At 38.8% G+C, this 21,546-nt stretch overlaps 1 protein-coding gene and 1 long non-coding RNA gene across 8 annotated transcripts in view; one reads left to right on the plus strand and one right to left on the minus strand.

Annotated features, from left to right (window-relative positions):
* LOC127574085 (protein MTSS 1-like) overlaps window positions 1–12,035 on the minus strand; it is a 148,577-nt gene extending 136,542 nt beyond the window's left edge. For 3 of the 7 annotated variants that reach the window (XM_052022744.1, XM_052022740.1, XM_052022743.1), the window contains exons 1-3: window positions 11,321–11,978; window positions 1,788–1,849; window positions 407–480 (exon numbers count right to left, since the gene is read on the minus strand). In XM_052022744.1, coding sequence (XP_051878704.1) covers window positions 407–480; window positions 1,788–1,849; window positions 11,321–11,392 — 208 coding nt within the window. In that variant the 5' untranslated portion in view covers window positions 11,393–11,978. Of the gene's footprint in view, window positions 1–406; window positions 481–1,787; window positions 1,850–11,320 lie in introns of all 7 variants that reach the window. The other 4 variants (XM_052022739.1, XM_052022741.1, XM_052022746.1 and 1 more) reach the window with 4 other exon arrangements.
* A 45-nt stretch (window positions 12,036–12,080) lies between these two features.
* The window catches only part of LOC127574567 (uncharacterized), a 54,915-nt gene continuing 45,449 nt past the window's right edge, over window positions 12,081–21,546 (plus strand). Inside the window, exons 1-2 of the long non-coding RNA XR_007956925.1 lie at window positions 12,081–12,212; window positions 15,155–15,241. This is a non-coding gene — a long non-coding RNA (uncharacterized LOC127574567). The remainder of the gene's footprint in view (window positions 12,213–15,154; window positions 15,242–21,546) is intronic.

The following is a 21,546-nucleotide window of genomic DNA, read 5'->3' on the forward strand; positions in this document are numbered from 1 at the left end:
TTAACCAAACTCTGAAATCAAAAATACTTTTAACAAAACATTTCAAAGCAAAATGTGAAATATCACATTAGTCTTTTCTGAATGTTAGTCTCAACCATATCACAGCTACTCTGCAATACAAACTAATTATATTTTGAAATAAATAATGGGAACATAATCCATGCTGCAACCAAGCTACAACAAGATATGGAAAAATAGAGCAAATGTTTATACTTGTTGCCATCTAAATTTGTAGTTTGACAAGTCAACAAGTGGTGGTGATAAATTTTAAAATCCATAGGTATACATTGGCTTCCAAATATCAATGTATCTGAAGCCTTTGGCTAAATGAAATATAAAATTGCAAGTTCAATAGAGGGCACCCATTTTGAGTACCATAGAAGCTATGTAGCACAAGTCTGCTTACCACGGGTATTCGTAGCCATATCTGCCACTTTCTGAAAGGCATCCAAAAAAGCAGCAGCAGCCACCACAGTGGTCCTGGAATAGAAAAAAAATAATCCTAAACATGAATTTCTGACTTAATAAATGAAGTTTCCAGAAAATACACACCTATAAATAACAATATACTTTGTATTTCTGCTGAAAAATCTGAATATGTTGATATGCTCATCTCCCAAGACAAATAGAATACTTCTTGCTAAAGGACTTTGAGCAAACATAGTTGTTTATGATTACTATCAAGGGGTAAAAGAGGACTGACAAGAAACAATTAAGGAAATATCATATAGATTGAAAAGAAACCTTGTTGTGTTCTTCCAACAAGATGCTAAATTTCCTGTCTAAGAAGCTAAATAAATAAGGAAGCCTGGATTGCATTCTCTGTTGTTATCTAGTGTCAGCATCATTCTATTAGAGCAGGTATGAAACTTTGTCCACTATGAACATTTCTATCTCCCACAGTATATATTCAGACATCCATGGTTGTGACTGTAGAATGATCTTTAACAATTTGATGAGAATTACAAATAGATTTACGCTTGATACAAATCCTAACCAGACTGTGTTTAGGGAACAGGTGGCAGTGCAGAAAGACATTGATCCTATAAGTCTAGACTTGATCCAAAACAGAGAACTTAAGTGAATGTAAAAATATAGCAAGCCATGACATGTTTCAATAAAGCCTTATTATTATATACTGAGTTATTAAACAATGAGAAAACCAAATCAATGGAACTAGTTTTATAATTCTGTATCACTTCCTGAAAATTATTTAAAACAGGATATGTTGACACATGCAAATTTCTAACATTAATAAAATAAATTGCAGAATTCATCCCTTCAACTTGAGTACATGAGAATATGTTGAATATTTCAAAAAATCTGCAAAAATTAAGACTTAAATTACCTTAATAACAAACAGTGAGGATATCTTTTCCTACAGGATGTAGCAATTATGATTCTAATCAATTTCCTGCAGCACAATGCAATTTTAAATACAAAGCATCTTTATTTACGACTGCAGTTTGCCTTTTTAACCTTTCTGATCATTGTGCACATGATAAAGATAGATTTGAGCCAGACACACCCAATTCCCAATGCATCCTTTGCTACAAGTTCAAAGATTTCTTGACTTCTGTTGATAATTTGACAGACTCCCTTCCTTGCAAAATGAAGGACTTGGACGATATCCTGCTAAACCAGGATTACAAATATATTTTGATATATTTTATATATTTTAGTAATATGTTTATTTCATCCACCCTCTCAAGGACTTTATTCTAAGCAGATGCATTACCTTTGAGTTGCTCATGCACAAGAAGTTGTTTGTAATAACAGTAACCTACCTTAGTTGGGACTGCAGCTTACCCGCTTTGCTAATAAAGTCTTCCCAGATTGGGTAACTTCCCTATGAAAGAAAGAAAATATTGTTAAACATAGTGCAGCACGTTTGCTTTTGTAAACTAATGAGATAATATTTCTATCATAATGTGAATCATATGATCACTTTTCTGCATGTTACACGTTTTTTTATATGATCGGAACACCTTGTGATTAGAAATTAAGTGTCAAGCTAAAAGCAATCTTAGAAGAAAATGGCTATACTTTTAACATACAAGTAGACAAGCTAGTTTATTGTAAAACATTGCTAACTAGAGCACCAAATTGGGACCATGTCACATTGTTTGCATGAAGTATAAATTTACTTAGCAACTAGCCTATACCATTTTAACCTGGGAGCAGTGAACATATTTTTAATATACTATGCATTGAAATGTTGAATAAGAGCAACAGTCTCAGAGAACACCAGTGCAATTTCTCAACATTTTGAAAGGAGCAGGGTAAGAGGTAGTTTAAAGGGGTTTCTACTTAAAATAACACACATATTGACTGCAAATTGTTGAAATTACTGCTTAGTAAATCTGTATTCTTTTCTGCACATTCAGAATAATGTTAATTCATGAATTAGAGATACCTGGTATCATTACATGAAGAAATCCACTAATATATCAGTCCATTCTACTGTAACATTCCTATCCATACTTGAAATCTCTCTAAATTTGTAAATTACAAAACTTGGAGGCCAAAGTTACCAAGAAAGGAACTTCAGGTCAATTAGAAACGAAACCTTCAAAATGTAACCTCGAGAGTGATTAGGTGTCATAAGTGCAGCTGTTCAAATGCTGGCAGACAGCAGGGTATTGTTGAGTTTTGTTCTTTCCTCAGTCAACTTTTAAGTTCAATAGCCAAAGCATCTAGGGTATGTATGGCTCTGGCAGTAAAGGGGCAGGAAATGTACAAAGAGTCAAAAAGCCTATCTGTCACAGAGAAGTGTCTTGGACCAGTCCACTGTCATTGAACATCTGTACCTAATGATGCAGCTGTTCACACACATAGCTGTGGGTGTCTGTGGGCAAGAAGGTCTCAGGGTCAGCTAAATGAAATAGTTTTCAAGTATAATCCCTAGCCACAGCAGCATCGACAGATTGATAAATGTCACTGGTCTAGAAAAAAATCCCATATCACATATTTGACCAGAACTTTCTGCATATGGCAAGCATCCATCACTTGTTGCTGATCTGTGTACTTGTGTCGATCCACAGGTATCAGTTTGCTGACAAGTTCCAGTCCTAAATGTCAAGGGACTTTGTATAGCAAATACCATCACAAAATCTCAAATATGTCAATTTTTTAAAAAAACTTTCGAGTCAGCTGAGCCATGACCCCTAGCTTGGCGAATTGTCAAATCTGTGAAGACCATGAATGTTTCAGGATCTCTTTGATGTCCCCAACATTCAGAAATATTCAAAAGCAATTAAAAATTAATGAAACAATTACAATTTTTAACAAGTCCATATATTAAATTAGAAAAAAATGAAACATTTAAAACATTCTCAATTAAACATAAATTACCCAAAACTGTACACTGTAGTTGTTTGTGGCTATTGAAATGAATGGGCTTGCTATTTGTGCAGTGCGTGCTCCAGTGTTCGGCTTCTTAATAAGCCAAACATCAGACATAGTTAACAAAAGCCCAGAAAAAAAAAAGGAGAGCAAATAATATCAAGACCTTTGCCTTCATGACAGAATCTGACCTTGGTGGCAAATTTACAAAGAAATGTTGCCAGCAAGTTCTTTCCAATGTGCTGCAAAACAAACTGCTGGAAGAAAACTCAGCAAATCAAGCAGCACCTATGGAGGCAAAAGGGATACGTCAATGTTTCAGGTCGAGCCTATCAAGAATGTGAGGTGGGGGTGGGGGCAGTGGGTGCCGAGAAAAGATGGCCAGTAGATAGAAGCACTGGGGAAGGGTAGGACAGGAGCTGGTAGGTGATAGGTGGAACCAGATGAAGAGTAGGAGAGTGGAAAAGGTGAACAAAGGAAGAGAACCTGGGAGAACAAGAGTGGGTAAGGAATACCTGTCCTCCCAGGTTCTCTCCCCCTTTCTTCACCTTCTTCAATCCTCCCCTTCCTCCCCCATCTGCCCATCATTCTCTTCCTCATCCAGTTCCACCTATCATCTACCAGCTCCTGTCCCACCTCTCCCCCACATTTCTATATAATGGCCATCTTTCCTCTTCTCTCTCTCCCCCCCCCCACCGCCCCCCCCAACCACTTCCCAGTCCTGATGCAGGGTCTCAACCTGAAATCCCAACACATCCCTTTTGCCTCCACAGATAATGCTTGACCCACTAAGTCCTTCCAGCAGTTTATCGTTTACTCCAGATTCCATCTGCATTCTCTTGTTTTTCTGTCCAGTGCTCATGTGAAGAGTTATATTTTTTCCACAAGAAAAGTAAGTTCTGCGTTGTTTTGGTAAGAGCCCAGGAACTGCAGAGAACAGAGTGTTTAAGGTCAATGTACAGAAATCACTAAAGCAAGTAGACAGGGGCAAAAGGAAACTAAAAAGGCTAATGGAATTTTGGGCATATTCTCGGGCAGCTATAGTATGGCAGGTGGGTATGAACTTATACTGTAGTTATATAAAAATGTTCTTGGACTCATTTAGATTGCTATTCAGAACTACGTGCTGCACCTCAATGTGGTGCCATGCAGATTCATGAGGAAAGGGTTAAAATTATGAGGGCTGGTCACATTCCCAAGATTGCATTCTCAAGTACTGTACTTAAGGTTATGTGATGCAATTGAGCTGTTACAGGTGATTGAAAGATATAAAAAGGATAAAACGGAGCACAAGGCTTTTAGCTCTGATCAGGAAGCACATCTTAACACAAAAGTAATGGGGACACACACTTAACTAGTCATGCAGTTGGATCTATACCTGGCAGTTCAAATCTATTTTCCTCCACAACATCAAAATATCTAAAAATTTCAGCTAAATTGTACAAACAGAAGATTAAAATTCAATGCAAAAGATGAGTGAAACCAATCTCTATTAATCTAATCTACCTCTACCCTGTTAATCAGTCTTTCAATCTCGTATGTTCAATGAGATCATCTCTCATTCTACTAGATTCCATTGAGCATATGCCAACCACATTCATTGTTTCATTATGGAATAACTCTCTCAGCCTTGGAATTAATCCAGTGAATCCACACTGTACCACCTCCAAGTAATGTCCTTCCTTAGATTCTGAGACCAAAATTGCACACAGTTCTCCATATGTCATTTTACCAAAACCCTGCAAAATCTCAGCAGGACTTCCCTCCTTTAATCTCCAATTCATTTGCAATCAAGGTCATCGGTATCACTCGCCTTTCTAATTGTGTGGTATAAATATATATATATTCTGTACATTAATATCGACTTGTTTTCTGTCAGTTTTAAAACTACCTTCTCGTAATAGAATTTCACATCTTCCCACAATATAATCCATTTGATACCTTCTATTTCACTTAAATTCACTCATCTTCCCACTTAGCTTTTTATTGTCGCAAACTTGGATAGATTGCACTCTTGCCTTTCAAAGTCATGAATATAGAATGTAAATAGCTGAGGGCTTAGCAGCAATCCTTGTGGCACCCTGCCAAGTTGAAAGTGAAATATTTACTCCTACTGTCTTCTGGCCTTCAACCAATCTTAACTTTTCTAATATATTACCACCACAAAATGTAATAAACAACCTTTGCTAAGTAGCTTACCAAATATCTCTTATATATCCATATGCACTACATCTGCTGGTTCCCAAGTTGCCCTGCTATTTGCATCTTTAAAAAAAGATAATTTATAAAACTACTTCTTTCCCAAAGCAATGCTGACTCTGCTTAATCATAATTATTTTTCATTCAAAGGGATAGATTGTAATCAGTCTTTAGATACCCAACAGCAGTCATTTGAACTGCCAGCAGGTATACCAGGTATTCTTATGAGCAGCACAAATCAACACAAAAAGCACCTGCTATTATAATCTGGAGACTGGGCAGCAGTTGATCAGTATTCATTGGTGACACTGTATAGGATTTCTGTTTTAAGGTTTAATGAGTTCTATTGTTCATGTTAGTTATCACTGCATGCCTTATTCTTGCATGCTAATAAAACAATTGCACAGTGGATTGAACATGTTGGATTTGTTCATAAAATACTCCATTGGTATGGGGTGCACTGACTCCCAATTACACTTAATTCTTAATACTAGATTTAAGTTCAGTAAATTCAAGCACAAGAATGAAAAGAGATAGCATGCTACCCTCATGTTTTAAAATGGTAGGGTAACAGCATACTGCCTTGGACTTCATATTACAACATTTGGTCATATTAAACTCATACTGGTATCCTAGCACCTCAGTTACCACAGCAACAAAGATGCAGCCAACAAACCTTAGCTCTCTTTTGAAAATAATTATATCTACAATAGGTCAATGAACACAAGAGGGAGTCCAATCTTTTGGAAATCAACAGGTTTTTAAGCATATCAAAGGATATGGAGCAAAGGTTGTCAAATGAAATTGAGTTACGAATGATCTAATTCAATGGTAGCATGGAGGGGTGAAATGACGTATTCCTATTTCCATGAACCCTTTCTAGTGGCTGACATTTCACCCTCTGATTTTCTTGCCCCATCAAATGCAATCACCATCTGTTCACCTCAATATCACAATGAAGTTTAAACAACAATTGCATCTGGAATTTCCTAGCACTTTAATAGCCTCGCACCACAAAAAATATTTACAGACTTTAAACATCTTCAAAGTTCCCAATCATAAATGATCATACAAATCTGCAATACCAAAGTTACTGGCAAAGTTTACAAAGCACAATAAGGACAATCAAAATTTAAATTAATCACATTTTTCTAACGACAACCATCAGCAAATGAGAGACATAACAACTAGTTGAAATTTTCCTTTCCAGGGGACATTCTATAATTACATGGTTCAGTATTTTTACAGTGGACTCAGCACAGAAACGCTGTATGCCCATACCCTCAATGGATCTGACACAAATAGGTTATTAATGAAGACTAACAGAGTTCTGCTCTTCTTTCTTTTAAAATGGAGAGCCTTATTTTCAGCTATTACCATGGGATATCCTTATTATCAAGGTGAATGAAAGCAGTATGTGGGTAACAGGTTTGTCAATTAGATATCTTTCAATGTAATCAGATTTTTCCTGGCAATCTTTCATCTCCAGGTCCAAATAAACCACTGTGTTCAGTCTAGGAGTCTTACTCTTAAGTGGGACAATGCATCCAAAAATCCACAAGGCATTCAAATAACTATCAAAGATAGATTTAAAATACGTTACTAGGGTTAGGTGACACAGCAGGTTGGTCTGTCACAGATACTGCATTCAGCCTTGCACATCATAATTTCCCTAAAGGCTTAACAGAGGCTATTCAACTCTTCTCTCCCTATTTTACAAGCTGCACTTCAACTTCTGCAGCATCCAATCCCTCAGAAAATATGGCTCCTGTCAAAGGCTGTCTCTCTGTTGGTTTATACATACATATGCAACACCAAACAAAATGATTTGAATAAGATTAGAGTAATATCGTGGATTAAACATAGCAGAGGTCACCATTTAATTTACGTAGTCTGAATTAAAACAGCGTTACAGTTATGCTGTACTGAGTGAAGGGATTAGGAAATCTCATCAATGAGGTTTAAAAATTGGGAAAGGTGTGGGGGGAGGCAAGAAAAAAAAATCTTCCAAAACACATGACAATTTCAATTAATAAGAATTTTGAAAGAAAATATTGGGAACACACAGAAGTACTTCCTAAAGTTATAGCAGTAGCAAAAGCTACACTGCAACCTCATATCTTTAACACTTCCCAACAAAAGATTGAATACATCTATATTTATGAGAAAAAACCCTCAAATGCTGCACAATCCATTGAAAAAGTTGCTACGTTCAGCAAAACAGTATTGCCACAAACTCATTTTGCACCCTATTGCAGATAATACCCATTGCCACAGCAAGAAAAATTGTACAGAAAAGGATAATTCACAGTACAGCAAAACATTTAATGAAAAGTAATGGAAATTGAAGCCACAAAGCAAAGGAATGTGGAGTTTAAAACTAATACTACAATTTCCAGAAAACTGACATGCCTTTCATTTGACTGGTAAGAACTCTAATCAACTTAAGTTTAATTACATATGGAATCCAATTAGATTCAGGTCAGCTTTGAAGGTCACTAGTCTCCTTATTTACATGTTATGGAATGACAGTCAATCGAAACAGATAAATAGTCAAGCTCTAAAATTAAACCAAAGCAGAGTATTTCTCGCCGTGTATACTTTATTTCTTCTCAAATTCCAATTAAGGTCTAATTGGCATACTGGATGGCAGCCTATTCCAAGGCCTCCCCAGTCAGTGATTAGAAATCACATACAGCAAGTGGTGGTCCCCTTGCCTGCTGAAGATCTCCCTGTTGTACAATCACCGGGCATCTTAGTACCTTGTGATAAGTTCAGGGTATCACATACATGAACCCACCTGCCACCCTGTACCCACAGAAGACCATGTACTATGTCAACAGACAAACCATGGGTAAATGTATTTTTTATGTTAATTTGAAGCTAATGCAGATAAAGGTTGCAGCAATACACCACCCTTTGCAAATTCAAACTAGCACCACACATACTCCATGCAGAGGCTCATATGGTTATCATGCACTTTAATCTCCTTAGTCACAGCAATTTCTGTGTTGTTACACATTCACAACCATTTTGCAAACCAAATATGCAGCCTTGCATCCAAATAAATCAACTTTGTGCCAGATTCCTAAGTGTAACACAGAGGATCAGGAGGTAAAATTTAGCTTGTAATCTGCAACACAAATAAGCTTCTGATCTTGGAACTTTGTTATTTGGTATTGTGGGGGTGGAGGAAAATACAGGGAGAAATTAATCATCCTGAGGCACCCTTCTTATACTCATGACTCATACCTCCTCTCCCATCAAGTGATTCAAGAGTGATATTAGAGGCAGCCCAGAAACAAGTAGGTTTCTCTACTGGTGAATTATCTGGGGATCAAAAGCAGAAGAAAAAACTGGAGCTTCATAGAAAAATCTGTTGTTATGTATTATCTGAAAATTAAATATTTCATGAAGATGACTAAAACATCACAGACAGGTGCAGAATCTTCCTATCCCCATTCTGTTCAAACTAATCCAGTTCAGCAACTGCAGCCACCTGCTCCAGGATTCCATTGCTAGTCAGTCCTATTTGACTGCTAGAAGCTCCATTAAGCACACCCAATTAAAGGGACGTGTCTGGCAGCAATGCTGAGATATAGAACTAATTTTTCAGATAGCAGTGGAAATGAAAGAGTACTTCATTGAATTAGGTATTTGCATTTATGACTACTGCAGCCTCCAACAAATGGAAAGCTTTGTAGCAATACAAATAGATTCCGTCTTTCAGAACTTTATCAGACTCCATTTAATAAAACCACAGGAGCAAGCTTGGCAACCCAGGGAGCTTTCACAAAACAGTGCCCATATCAACACAAGTTGTTCTGACAGAAGAGTGATGAGATAGCTCTACATTCAGTGTCTGGGTTTACAAAGTAAAATCTCAGTTGGGAGTGATAGTACGGGTGCCACCATTAACCTTGACATCCCTGTACAAGAGGAAGTTAAACCCAGTTAGAGTACCAATTTGATTGCTACCAGGTGACATCTGGAAAATGCATTGAGTGGATGCCAAATGAAAGCAGGATTTGGGTCAATTCCAACTCCTCAGTGTAATGGCCAGTTGGCACCTAATATCTAGGCTGATGCAAGAATGAGGACTTGAATGAAAGCCAAAAGGGCAAACACTGTGGATCTGTCCCCAGAAATAAACATCCACAAGTGAGAAGACAGATTGAAGGTAAAAGGAAACAAACATAATATCTTGTTAGAAGTTATGTAAAAGAGGTACTTGGGAATTTGCTCTACATTTAATGAGACAGAAATGAAGACACCACACAATTGCACCAGAGACAAGGCTGCAGGTTTCCCTTCTCATTGTGCTGCCTAACTGGTCTGAGTCACAATGATACAATTGGTCTCTGCCAATTACTGGAGTTAGGCAAGAAAAACAGACAGCATTAACACCCATTCTCAACTATTAAACAGGGATCCTTGGAGATGGTTCAAGAGTTAAGATAGATTCCGGCTTGCTTGATTTGCTTCCACTCACTAAACCAAGGACGAACCATCTCCTCTCAAGAATGTCTAGTTACCAAAGGGTACCTAACACCAATATTATCCAGTAGCAGTCAACAATTAGATGTTTCTTTCACCAGAAATGTTGTCTGACCCAAGCATTTCCATTTTATTTTTCTGAAGTAGAAAAAGAGGCACAATAATAAAAACGTATCCTTGAGGAATCAGAAGTGAAATTATCTAATCCATGCAGTTCTCACAACGGTAAAATGAATGAGTTTGAATCATGTTAGTTACCCCAAAGGCAGCAAGAAGATGCTTTTTTTTTACAAGTTTTCCCACCAAAATTGCATCTCAAGGAAATTACAAATAAACTGGTGTCTAAATAAATAAACTGTCTAAACTTTAATCAAGCGTGCATTTTGGTTAAAATTTATTACATCATCCTTTGGATGATTAACATAACAGCAAAGGAAAATATGAAAGCAGAGAGATGAAAATAAAAACATACAAGATACAAAGCTTCCCACAAATGCAAATTGCTGAACTGGATTTTCCGAAAATACCTATTCACATTTTAATAAAAGCATAAGATCCAATATCCCAATAACAGTCAACAAACCTGCACCAAACCACCGAAAGCCGTTGACAGCTTTTGACTACAAGAAGTCAGTTAAGCTATAAAAATATCTACTAAATTCATTGAAATATTACGCTGAACATGAAATGTGAACAAAAAAGTCAAGTCGGCAGACAATTTCAAAGCACTTTAATTCTCATCATTAAATGGAATTCGTTTGTAGGATTGCAGTTTATATATTCGGTCACTGAAAATCGAATTGCTCTGATGGTCGATTTAAAGATATTTGTTTCTACTGTTAAAGGAGGAAAATAAATGATTCATGAATCGCCTATATATATGTAACATGCAAGGATAGCGAAGAAATCCACTTGCATACATGTTTTTAGAAAGTGACAGGTGCAGTTTACGAACTGATTACTGTACTAGTCTCTTCAAAATGGTTAACGTCGAAAAGGAATTGCAAACTGAACACCAGCGAGTTCAGAGGCGCGACTGTACAATTTAGCTTTTCAATTCACCTTCGCATTGATGCCCTCGGAAACCTGTAAAGTACAAACAGCTGTTTCCATCACAACAGCCTACTGTTCGACCATTAATTTACAGTATAAGCTGGCCAGTGCCACAACCCTCTTGCATGAAAACAAACAGGGTTAGGTTCTACAAAAAAAATGCAAACACTACTTTTTACTTAATTTATTCTATGCAACGGGCATAAGGATATAAAAAGACACCAACCTTCATGTCGCCGATAATGGTCTGAAACAGTCCACCAAGCGCACTGCATTCCTTCCCTATAACAGCCTCCATTTTTCCAATAAAAACAGTTGGGCTCCACAAACGAAAGGATAAAATACCTTCACAGTCTCTTCGGAGGGAGGGGGTGGAAAGCCTAGGCAAACCCTAAACCCGCCGAGCAGTTGCGTTCGTTCGTCTAAATTTTAAACGAAAAGCTTCGTGCGGGAGGAAGGGGATAGGGGCAAAGGTAGGGGTGATGATGAGGGAAAGCAATGCCGCCGAGGGTTTTTTTTGTTGGATGAATGCAAAAAGAAAACGCACTCTTATTCCCTACGGTCAGCGTTTATCCCCGCAATGCCGAGAATATCCATTGTTCTCTGTCTGTCGACATTATGCGGCAGGTTGTAAAAAAAACACACAGGGTGGAGGTTTAAAAAAACACTGCTTTCTGCACCGACTCGATGCACGAAATGATCCCTGCACACATATAAAAAAAACTCAAAAGGAGGTTGAAGTATGAGAAAGCTCCCCCTTCCTTCCTGCATAAAAGCTCACGAACCAACCCGGAGCGAGCGGCCTCGGCCGATTCCAACCGCCCCTTCGGCTCAACCCGCTCGCGCGCCTCCGCGAGGCCCCAGAGCCGCCGGAGCGCGAGGTAACCTGACGTCACGCAAAGGTTGTCAGCCGCCGCCACTCCCGCCTCCCTCGCGAGCGCGCGCGCGCTCTCTGGGACTGTTGCATTGGGTGGATGGTTCGCGAGCGCGCGCGATGAGACGCCGCGACCGCGCGCATTCGCGCGCAAAATCTGTTGAAGCCGGTGAGGCGAGAGACCTGAAATGAGGAAGAAAATTATGCATATGCCGCGGAGGGAGAAAGAGAGCAAATGCTTCAGGTCGGTCATCTTGCATGAGAGTAGGCGGGCGGGCGGGCGGGGGCGGCAGCAGCAGGTGATGGCTTGGTCCCAAGTCCTTTGTATTGGGCAACGCTGTTGGCAGAACTCTTTTTCCCCCGACTGAGGAGTCTAGGAGCAGCGGGTAGGCACAGCCTCGGCAGAAGGAGAGGACCTTCAGGACTGAGATGGGGCCACATTTCTTCAGAGAGCAAGAATCTGGAGCAGGAATTGGCCATTGCGTCCTTTGAGCCTTCTTCAACATTCATCGAGATCACGGAGAGACAAGAGTCTGCAGATACTGGAATCTGGAGCAATGCATAAGAAGCTGGAGGAACTCAGTGGGTCAGGCAGCATCTGTGGAGGGAAATGGGGAGTCGACGTTTCGGGTTGAGACCCTTCACCAGTCCAGATGAAGCGTCTGGATCCAAACGTCGACTGTCCATTTCCCTCCACAGATGCTGCCTGGCCCGCTGAGTTCCTCCAATTTTTTGATTGTTGCTTCATTGCTGCTTCACTACTTTCATGTTATTTTCCTACACTATCCTCATATCGAGAAATTTATTGATCCTTGTTTGAGTGGACTCAATTACTGAACCTGTGCAGCCTCCCGAGCAGAGAATTTCAAAGCTTCACCTTCCTCCATATGAAGAAATTTCTCCTCCTCTCAGTCCTAAATGAGGGTGCCATACCCTTTACTCTGAGACTGTGGCCACTGGTTCTAGACTCTCAGTCAGAGGAAACATCCTCCCTGTAAAGCCTAGTAAGAACTTTGTAAGTTTTGATGAGACTTCCTCAAATTTTAATACACTCTAGTGAATATAAGCCTAGCCTACTCAATCACTCTTCCTTCTGCAAACCCACCATCCTTGGAACCAGTCTAGTTGAATCATTAAAAACTCCTCTAGCACACCAATGTCCCTTAAGAAATAAACTCCCTTCCCAATGTCCAGAGCTCTGAAATTGAATAGGATATTGTTTTATGTTGAATTACAAATATAGTACCAACAGGTCCATCCAAGTATCTATCAAGCCTGTATTTGTTCAGGCCCACAGCAATGTGGTTGATTGTTACTGACTTCAAAAATAGCCTCACAAGCCACTCAGTTGAAGAACAATCAGACACAGGAAATAACCACTGGGCTCGCCAATGACTCCTACATCCTGCAAAATAGATTAAAAATGAAATGAGATGCTATAACATGAAGCAGAGGATAATAAAATATCAGAGTCAATGTTCTATAAAAAAAGAAAGGAATGCTTCAGTTTTGTTTAATTATATTACAACACATCAGTGTTCCACAGCCTATAATGATTTCCAGTAAATTAATTATAAGACAACAATCCAAAGGAGAGTTTCAGATGAGTGTGAATATTTTGGAATGAAAGGACACAGTTGATTTAGGAACAGCAATCAATTACATTTGATTACCAAATTAATTCAGGGTATTCATTATTAGACTATGTTAGACTATTGTTTATTGACTACAGCTCCGCCTTCAATACTATAAATCTGCGTGGCCAGATTCTGCTCTATAATTCCAAGCAAACTCATCACCAAACTCCGAGACCTGCGACTCAACACCTCCCTCTGCAACTGGATCCTCAATCTTCTCACCGACAGACCTCAATCAGTGAGGATAGGCAGCAACACCTCCAGCACGATTATTCTCAATACTGGTGCCCCACAAAGCTGCATCCTCAGCCCTCTACTCTACTCCCTATATACTCATGACTGCCTGGCCAGATTCTGCTCTAACTCCATCTACAAGTTTGCAGATGAAACCACCGTAGTAGGCCGTATCTCAAATAACGATGAGGAGGAGTACAGGAAGGAGACAGAGAGCTTAGTGACATGGTGTCATGACAACAACCTTTCCCTCAATGTCAACAAAACAAAAGAGCTGGTCATTGATTTCAGGAAAGGGGGAGGTGTACATGCACCTGTCTACATCAATGGTGCTGAGGTCGAAAGGATTGAGAGATTCAAGTTCCTTGGAGTGAACATCACCAATAGCCTGTCCTGGTCCAACTACGTAGATGCCACAGCCAACAAAGCTCACCAGCGCCTCTACTTCCTCAGGAGGCTAAAGAAATTTGGCATGTCCCCTTTGACACTAACTTTTATCGATGCACCATAGAAAGCGTCCTATCTGGATGCATCACGGCTTGGTATGGCAACTGCTCTGCCCAGGACTGCAAGAAACTGTAGAGAGTTGTGGACACAGCCCAGCACCATGTGGAAACCAGCCTCCCCACCACGCACTCGTGTCTATACCTCTCGCTGCCTTGGTGAAGCAGCCAGCATAATCAAAGACCCCACCCACCCAGGTCATTCTCTCTTCTCTCCTCTCCCATTAGGCAGAAAATACAGGAGCCTGAGTGCACATACCACCAGGCTCAAGGACAGCTTCTATCCCACTGTGATAAGACAATTGAATGGTTCCCTTATACGATGAGATGGACTCTTGACCTCATAATCTACCTTGTTATGACCTTGCACCTTATTGTCTACCTGCAATGCACTTCCCTGTAGCTGTGACACTTTACTCTGTATTCTGTTATTGTTTTTACCTGTACTACCTCAATGCACTCTGTACTAACTCAATGTATCTGCACTGTGTAATGAATTGATCTGTGCGAACGGTATGCAAGACGAGTTTTTCACTGTATCTTGGTACAAGTGACAATAATAAACCAATACCAATACTAATTACATCTTGAATATTGATTATTATTTATGAATGGGCTCAACATATATTCTTTGGAGGAAAATTAATTCCTATTTTGTAATGAAGTTTTGACCTAAGTTAATGGATATCATGAATTCTATTCATTATGGAACATTGTGACCTAACTGTTAGACATTTTAAGTTATTTGTAATGTCATTTTTGTATACATTTTGTTCAAAGTAATGATTTTCTATTATTATTTTCTATGGCAGATCATCACATAAAGTGGAAGTACAGCAAGCCTGACATCATAGATTCAACATACTTTTGAGTCAAATTACGTTGACATATCCCTTCAGGTACTATATTTCATATAGTAAACAAAACATTATAATTATTAAAAATCATTGATTCAATAGGTTGATGCTGTGATCAACTAAGGGCAATCAACTTAGACATAAAGGCTAGAAAGTCTCAAGTTCATTCCCTGGTCCAAATTGTGTTCCAAAGAAAACAAGCAGTAAGACTAGGAATAGGCCATATGTTCCCGCAAGCCTGATCCTCCATTCTTTACATACATAGCTGATCTGTGTTTGGCCTTAACTCCACTTTCTTTCATGGTCCCAGTAACCTATGATTCTCTTAAAATTTAAAATCTATCTTCCTCAGCTTTGAATATGTTTCATAAATCCACAACTCTCTGGAATAGGGAATTCCAAACTCACCAACCCTTTTAGAGAAGAAATTCTCTCCATCTCAGGCTTAAATGGGTGACCACTATCCTGAGACTATACCCATTAGTCCTAAGTTCTCTTGCCAAAGGAAATATCATCTCAGCATCTATCTTGCCAAACACACCCTTACTGAAATATGAAAATTGCCTGAAAGCAGATCTGGTTCAATTCTCATGCTGTTGAACATACTGCCAAAACTCACTAACGACATTTGAGTAATTGGCACTTAGCAAGGTGATTGATAGAGCTGGGCAGCCATGGAATTGTAATCCTGGAAGCAGCCAACATTGTCACAAGAGGAAAGGGAGCAGGGTAACTCATTGAACACAATGATTGGCTTGCCTCAATGAATTTAAGCCAGTAATAGAAACTTGGGCATTAGCAAAATACTATGAATGCTGGAAACCTGAGATGAAAACATCAGCAAGATAAGCACATCTGTATAGAGAGAACACATTAAGGTTTCGGTACCTTTCATAGAACTGGGGTTTCATGGTCCACTTGAAGTTTTGTGAAGAAATTGATTAGTTTGGTGTACTTCTGTTCACTAATCAATTTTATCTTATTATATATCTGCTGGAATTTAGGGAGAAATTATCTGAATGGTAAAACAGTTTGCTGTATTGTGCTGTGTAGTGTAGTGCTGTGTGTTTCCACAGCATGACTTTCCAAACTCGAACGTGCTGCTGTAGGAACATGCCATGTGGAGAACAGATGGTCACAACTTTAATTTGCATATATTTGGAGCCTTTAGCACTCTTCTGTGTCTTTCCCTGATTTTCACAATTCATCCTTTCAGTATCCCTGTCAACCTTCACTTTCCATCATTGTACCTTATAACACACCATCTACTCAGTTCACTGCTGGAACTCCAATACTCCTTCAGCTGCCCTGACTTGGCACAAAAGCTAAACTTCCACATAATACTCTTTGTGTCTGTCTCAGAAGATTAGGTCGGCTTGCTGCTGGTCATCATTTTGATGCAATGCACTTAGCTGCTGCTGCCATTTCGATCTGGGGTTTTCTCTGTTCACTCTTCAGCAGTCTGTCAGTAAGGGAATTATGTGAGCCACGATACAGTCGCCAGAAGCTTGTAAACACAATCCCGGGAAATTAGGTTTCTTCAGCCTGTGTGCATTTTACACAGACTGCACACAAATAAATAATTCAAAGCTGAAAGTTTTCTTTTCATTAGATGATACAGAAAGGCAAGGACCTGTGAAGGCTATTCAGCCTGTTAATGTACATTATTCCAGAAATCTTAATCTTCTAATTATGGAAGTCAGCACAATTTTAAAGAATTCCAGTGCTTTTGTCTGGCCTATCTCCCCATCGGTTTATTTCAGACATTTATAATGCAGGGAAAGAGGTTCTTGTTAATAATAGTTTTAAATTTACTATGAACTAATTTAACATTCAGACTCCTGAACCTACGCTATTGCTTTAATGTGAAGTTACAATGCAATCTTACCAGTTACATGTAACATGGCCTCCTTTAAGCCTTCCTCAAAATTTATCTCCCTTCACATTTCAGATCAATGTTGCCACTTTTGTCTGCTTTGTCACCAATGCATATATGTTTCTGTTGCAATGTTTCAGAAATTGAACATGGTAATGTCATGATAAAGTTTATTGAAAATAATTTTAAAAATCTGAAAACATAAATCAGTAGTGGAAAAATGTGAAAAATCAATGACAATAAAGAGCAAAATAAGTATCCTGTAAGGTATACAAAATATGTATCAAAGCATTTATCATAGAGACAATGCAGCCACGGACTTCTGAAAGATATTTCTCAAAACCATATTTCAGATAGATGAGAGTAGCAGGATGTGAATGTTCATATTTGGGAAGGAGTAAACTTATAACAGTGATCAGGAAGTATTTCTTTTCACGATGCATAAAGAGCAGCTACAGTGTGTGTATTGGTATTGGTTTATTATTGTCACTTGTAATGAGGTACAGTGAAAAACTTGTCTTTCATACCGTTCGTACAGATCAATTCATTACACAGTGCATTGAGGTAGTACAGGGTAAAAACAATAACAGAATACAGAGTAAAGTGTCACAGCTACAGAGAAAGTGCAGTGCAGGTAGACAATAAGGTGCAAGGTCATAACAAGGCAGATTGTGAGATCAAGAGTCCATCTCATCGTATAAAGGAACCATTCAATAGTCTTATCACAGTGGGGTAGAAGCTGTTCTTGAGGCTGCTGGTATGTGCCCTTAGGCTCCTGTATCTTCTGCCTGATGGGAGAGGGGAAAAGAGAGAATTACCTGGGTGGGTGAGGTCTTTGATTATATTGGCTGTTTCACCAAGGCAACAAGAGGTATAGACCATGGAGGGGAGGCTGGTTTCCATGATGTGCTGGGCTGTGTCCACAACTCTCTGCAGTTTCTTGCGGTCCTGGGCAGAGCAGTTGCTGTACCAAGCCGTGATGCATCCAGATAGGACGCTTTCTGTGGTGCATCGATAAAAGTTAGTGAGTGTCAAAGGGGACATGCCAAATTTCTTTAGCCTCCTGAGGAAGTAGAGGCACTGGTGAGCTTTCTTGGCTGTGGCATCTACGTAGTTGGACCAGGACAGGCTATTGGTGATGTTCACTCCAAGGAACTTGAATCTCTCAATCCTTTCGACCTCGGCACCATTGATGTAGACAGGTGCATGTACACCTCCCCCTTTCCTGAAATCAATGACCAGCTCTTTTGTTTTGTTGACATTGAGGGAAAGGTTGTTATGACACCATGTCACTAAGCTCTCTGTCTCCTTCCTGTACTCCTCCTCATCGTTATTTGAGATACGGCCTACTATGGTGGTATCATCTGTAAACTTGTAGATGGAGTTAGAGCAGAATTTGGCCATGCAGTCATGAGTATATAGGGAGTAGAGTAGAGGGCTGAGGATGCAGTTCTGTGGGGCACCAGTATTGAGAATAATCATGCTGGAGGTGTTGTTGCCTATCCTCACTGATTGAGGTCTGTTGGTGAGAACATTGAGGATCCAGTTGCAGAGGGAGGTGTTGAGTCGCAGGTCTCGGAGTTTGGTGATGAGTTTGCTTGGAATTATAGTAGTGCAGGCAGAGCTGTAGTCAATAAACAATAGTCTAACGTAGGTGTCTTCACTGTCCAGAGATGAGTGTAGGGCCAGGGAGATGGCATCCCCTGTTGACTTGTTTCGGCAGTAGGCGAATTGTAGTGGGTAAAGTTTTTCCAGGAGGCTGGAGTTAATGCGTGCCATGACCAGTCTCTCGAAGCACTTCATGATAATGGATGTCAGAGGCACCGGTCGGTAGTCATTAAGGCACGTTACCTTGTTTTTTTTAGGTACCAAAATTGGTGGGTAAGTCCAGAAGACGGAATTCAATTCAGGAACAACTAGAGGTTGTAAATGGAAGACAGTACTGTTCATATTCTTGAGGATAAGCTCATGGGCAGCGGTATATCTGCATTGCCATTATATTAGAATAGACTCTTCAGCATTGTTGTAGCACTTGAGAATTATCTTTTAAAAATGCTGCTATACCTTTGACATTTCTGGTAAAACCAGATTGTTTTATCCTGTCCATGGGAAAAAACTTTGGGATTTAGATTTGATGTCCCTCATTCACTTTCTCCACTTCCAGTGCACCATGGCTGCACTATGTATCATTTATTGAAAGCATTGTAGCACTCATCCATACCTTTTTGACAACATCTCCCTAACCTTTGACTTCTACCATTGAGAAGGATAAGGGCAGCAAGTGCACAGAAACAGCATCCACTTCGAGTTCCCCTCCAAATCCCACACTGTCCTAATTTGGAAATAAGTCACTATTTCTTCATCGTGATAAAGTCAAAATCTTGGAATTTATTATCTAGTTCCACTGTGGGAAAGCCTTTACGTCACATGCAAGACAAATCGGGTAAAGTAGGCAGAATTTATTCCTAAAGGAGGTTACTGAATCCATTGGGATTTTGTCACATTCTAACAGCTTCAAGATCACTTTTAGTGATACCAGTTTTTTTATTTCCATACGTTGTAAATAGAATTCAGATTTTCAAATGGAATTCAAATTTCTGTTTATGGGAATTATAGATCCAGGCCTCTGGATTACAAGTCCAGCAATGTATCCATTATGCTATAATATCCTATATATCCTATATAATATCCTGGTATCCTTTTTTTAATTTTGTTTATTTCTTTTGCTATTTGTACAGAAAATACTTGCCTTTTTATACTGTGGAGGAAGGTACATCTTATATTTAATGTATTAGCCCCATGAGATTAAAAAGTGAATATTTTTGCCTATTACTTCAGAGTACTTTTCCTTAGACTGCCTAATCATACCTTCATATTGTGTACCTTTGTAATTTATTTTCTAAGTAAAAGCATCTTTTCAGTGCCTCAAATCAAGCTTTCAAAAGAAGCTGAAGCCACAGATGGACATCTTCGCCTCAGGACAACAGACTCCCACGCATGCACATGTGTACATCATCTGTTTCGGTGTACATTATTGTGCATAACCTTGTGACCCATGAAAATCAATTAGACACAAAGAATTGCATATGTTTTACAGCATGCAAAATATGATTACCCAACCACAGAATGACATTTATCAGGATTCACTTTCATGACATTGATTGTCAGGTTTCATTGCCATTTCATTGTTTTGTGATCTGTTTCAGTTACACAATGATAGTTTTTTTGTCTCTCAACTTTGAATTATATCTTATATTTCTCTCACACTATACTTTCTTGGTAAATTTTGGATCCAAATATGTATTTAACTATTATTATAGTAAATATAACAATTGTTACAAAATATATCAAAATCTAGAACTTAATCTGAAGGTTTAGTAATAATTTGAATTTGGTCATTGTTGCACTGTCACAATAGAAAAAGCCATTTTTCTCATATATACAGTATTTAGGAAATAGATTAAAAAGCTTTTGAAATACTGAGTCCATGTTTTCAAATGATAGCATGACAGTATTTTTAAACCATTGGTTACAAGATAAGATTATGTTGTATTATTCTGAATGCATGCAAGGTCCTCATGGTCCCATATTCCTTGTATTTAAAAAAGAAATCTTCTCAATCTAAAAATAGAAGGAAATGAAATGACTATAGTCCAGAAGCTTATGTGGTTTTAGTATTTGTCTTAGCATAGCAATTCTGAGTTTCAAGGCTAGCTATCACTCAACCATAATTGTGTTCGTTGGTGAGTTTAACAAGATGTTATTAGATGGAACACCACCTCAGGGAAGTGAGAAGAAAGTAGATTCATACATCCATAATGTCCCAAGTTTCCAATTAAAAGATAATTCATACATTTAATCGTAGGCATTCCATAATAGGGAACTGGAGATCAGAATAAGGAGAAAGAATGTCTTCTCAAGCATGCGTCATCAGATTGTAAGAGCAATTATAAACTAGTTTAAATTAAAGCACATAGAGAAGTAGATATAGAACATTTGGGCTGAGCTCCCTAATGTCACAGTTCCCAGTGCAAATACCAAGCAAGTGCTTTAGATTTCATCAAGCCCTCAGTTCTAGTCACCATTATTCACTTAATCGAATGATGTAACTTTATTCTGCTTTTTGGGAGTTACTTTCAAACATATCTGGCAAGTTTCATCACATTTCTTTAAAAGCTAATCCCACCTTCTTTATTCAGTTTTGACTCCAGCTTCTTCCTTTTTCACTAATGGTAATGACTCATATTTGTAAATCAGTTTAATGGCACAGACAGACTTGCAGTATTTAAGCAGTGGCAGTTCTCTATGTGACAATGTGATATGCTAAGGGATACATTAAAACATTGCACTTGCCTCAAAGGCTGTATGGGGAAAGGCCACATTTTAGGGCCTTCCCACCATGACACACTGAGGGAGTAGAATCTGTGTAAAAAAAAACCTCTCAGACACATTACTAATCGAATGTTTATTT

Source organism: Pristis pectinata, chromosome 9 (assembly GCF_009764475.1).
Source record: "Pristis pectinata isolate sPriPec2 chromosome 9, sPriPec2.1.pri, whole genome shotgun sequence".
NCBI classification, from domain to species: Eukaryota; Metazoa; Chordata; class Chondrichthyes; order Rhinopristiformes; family Pristidae; genus Pristis; species Pristis pectinata.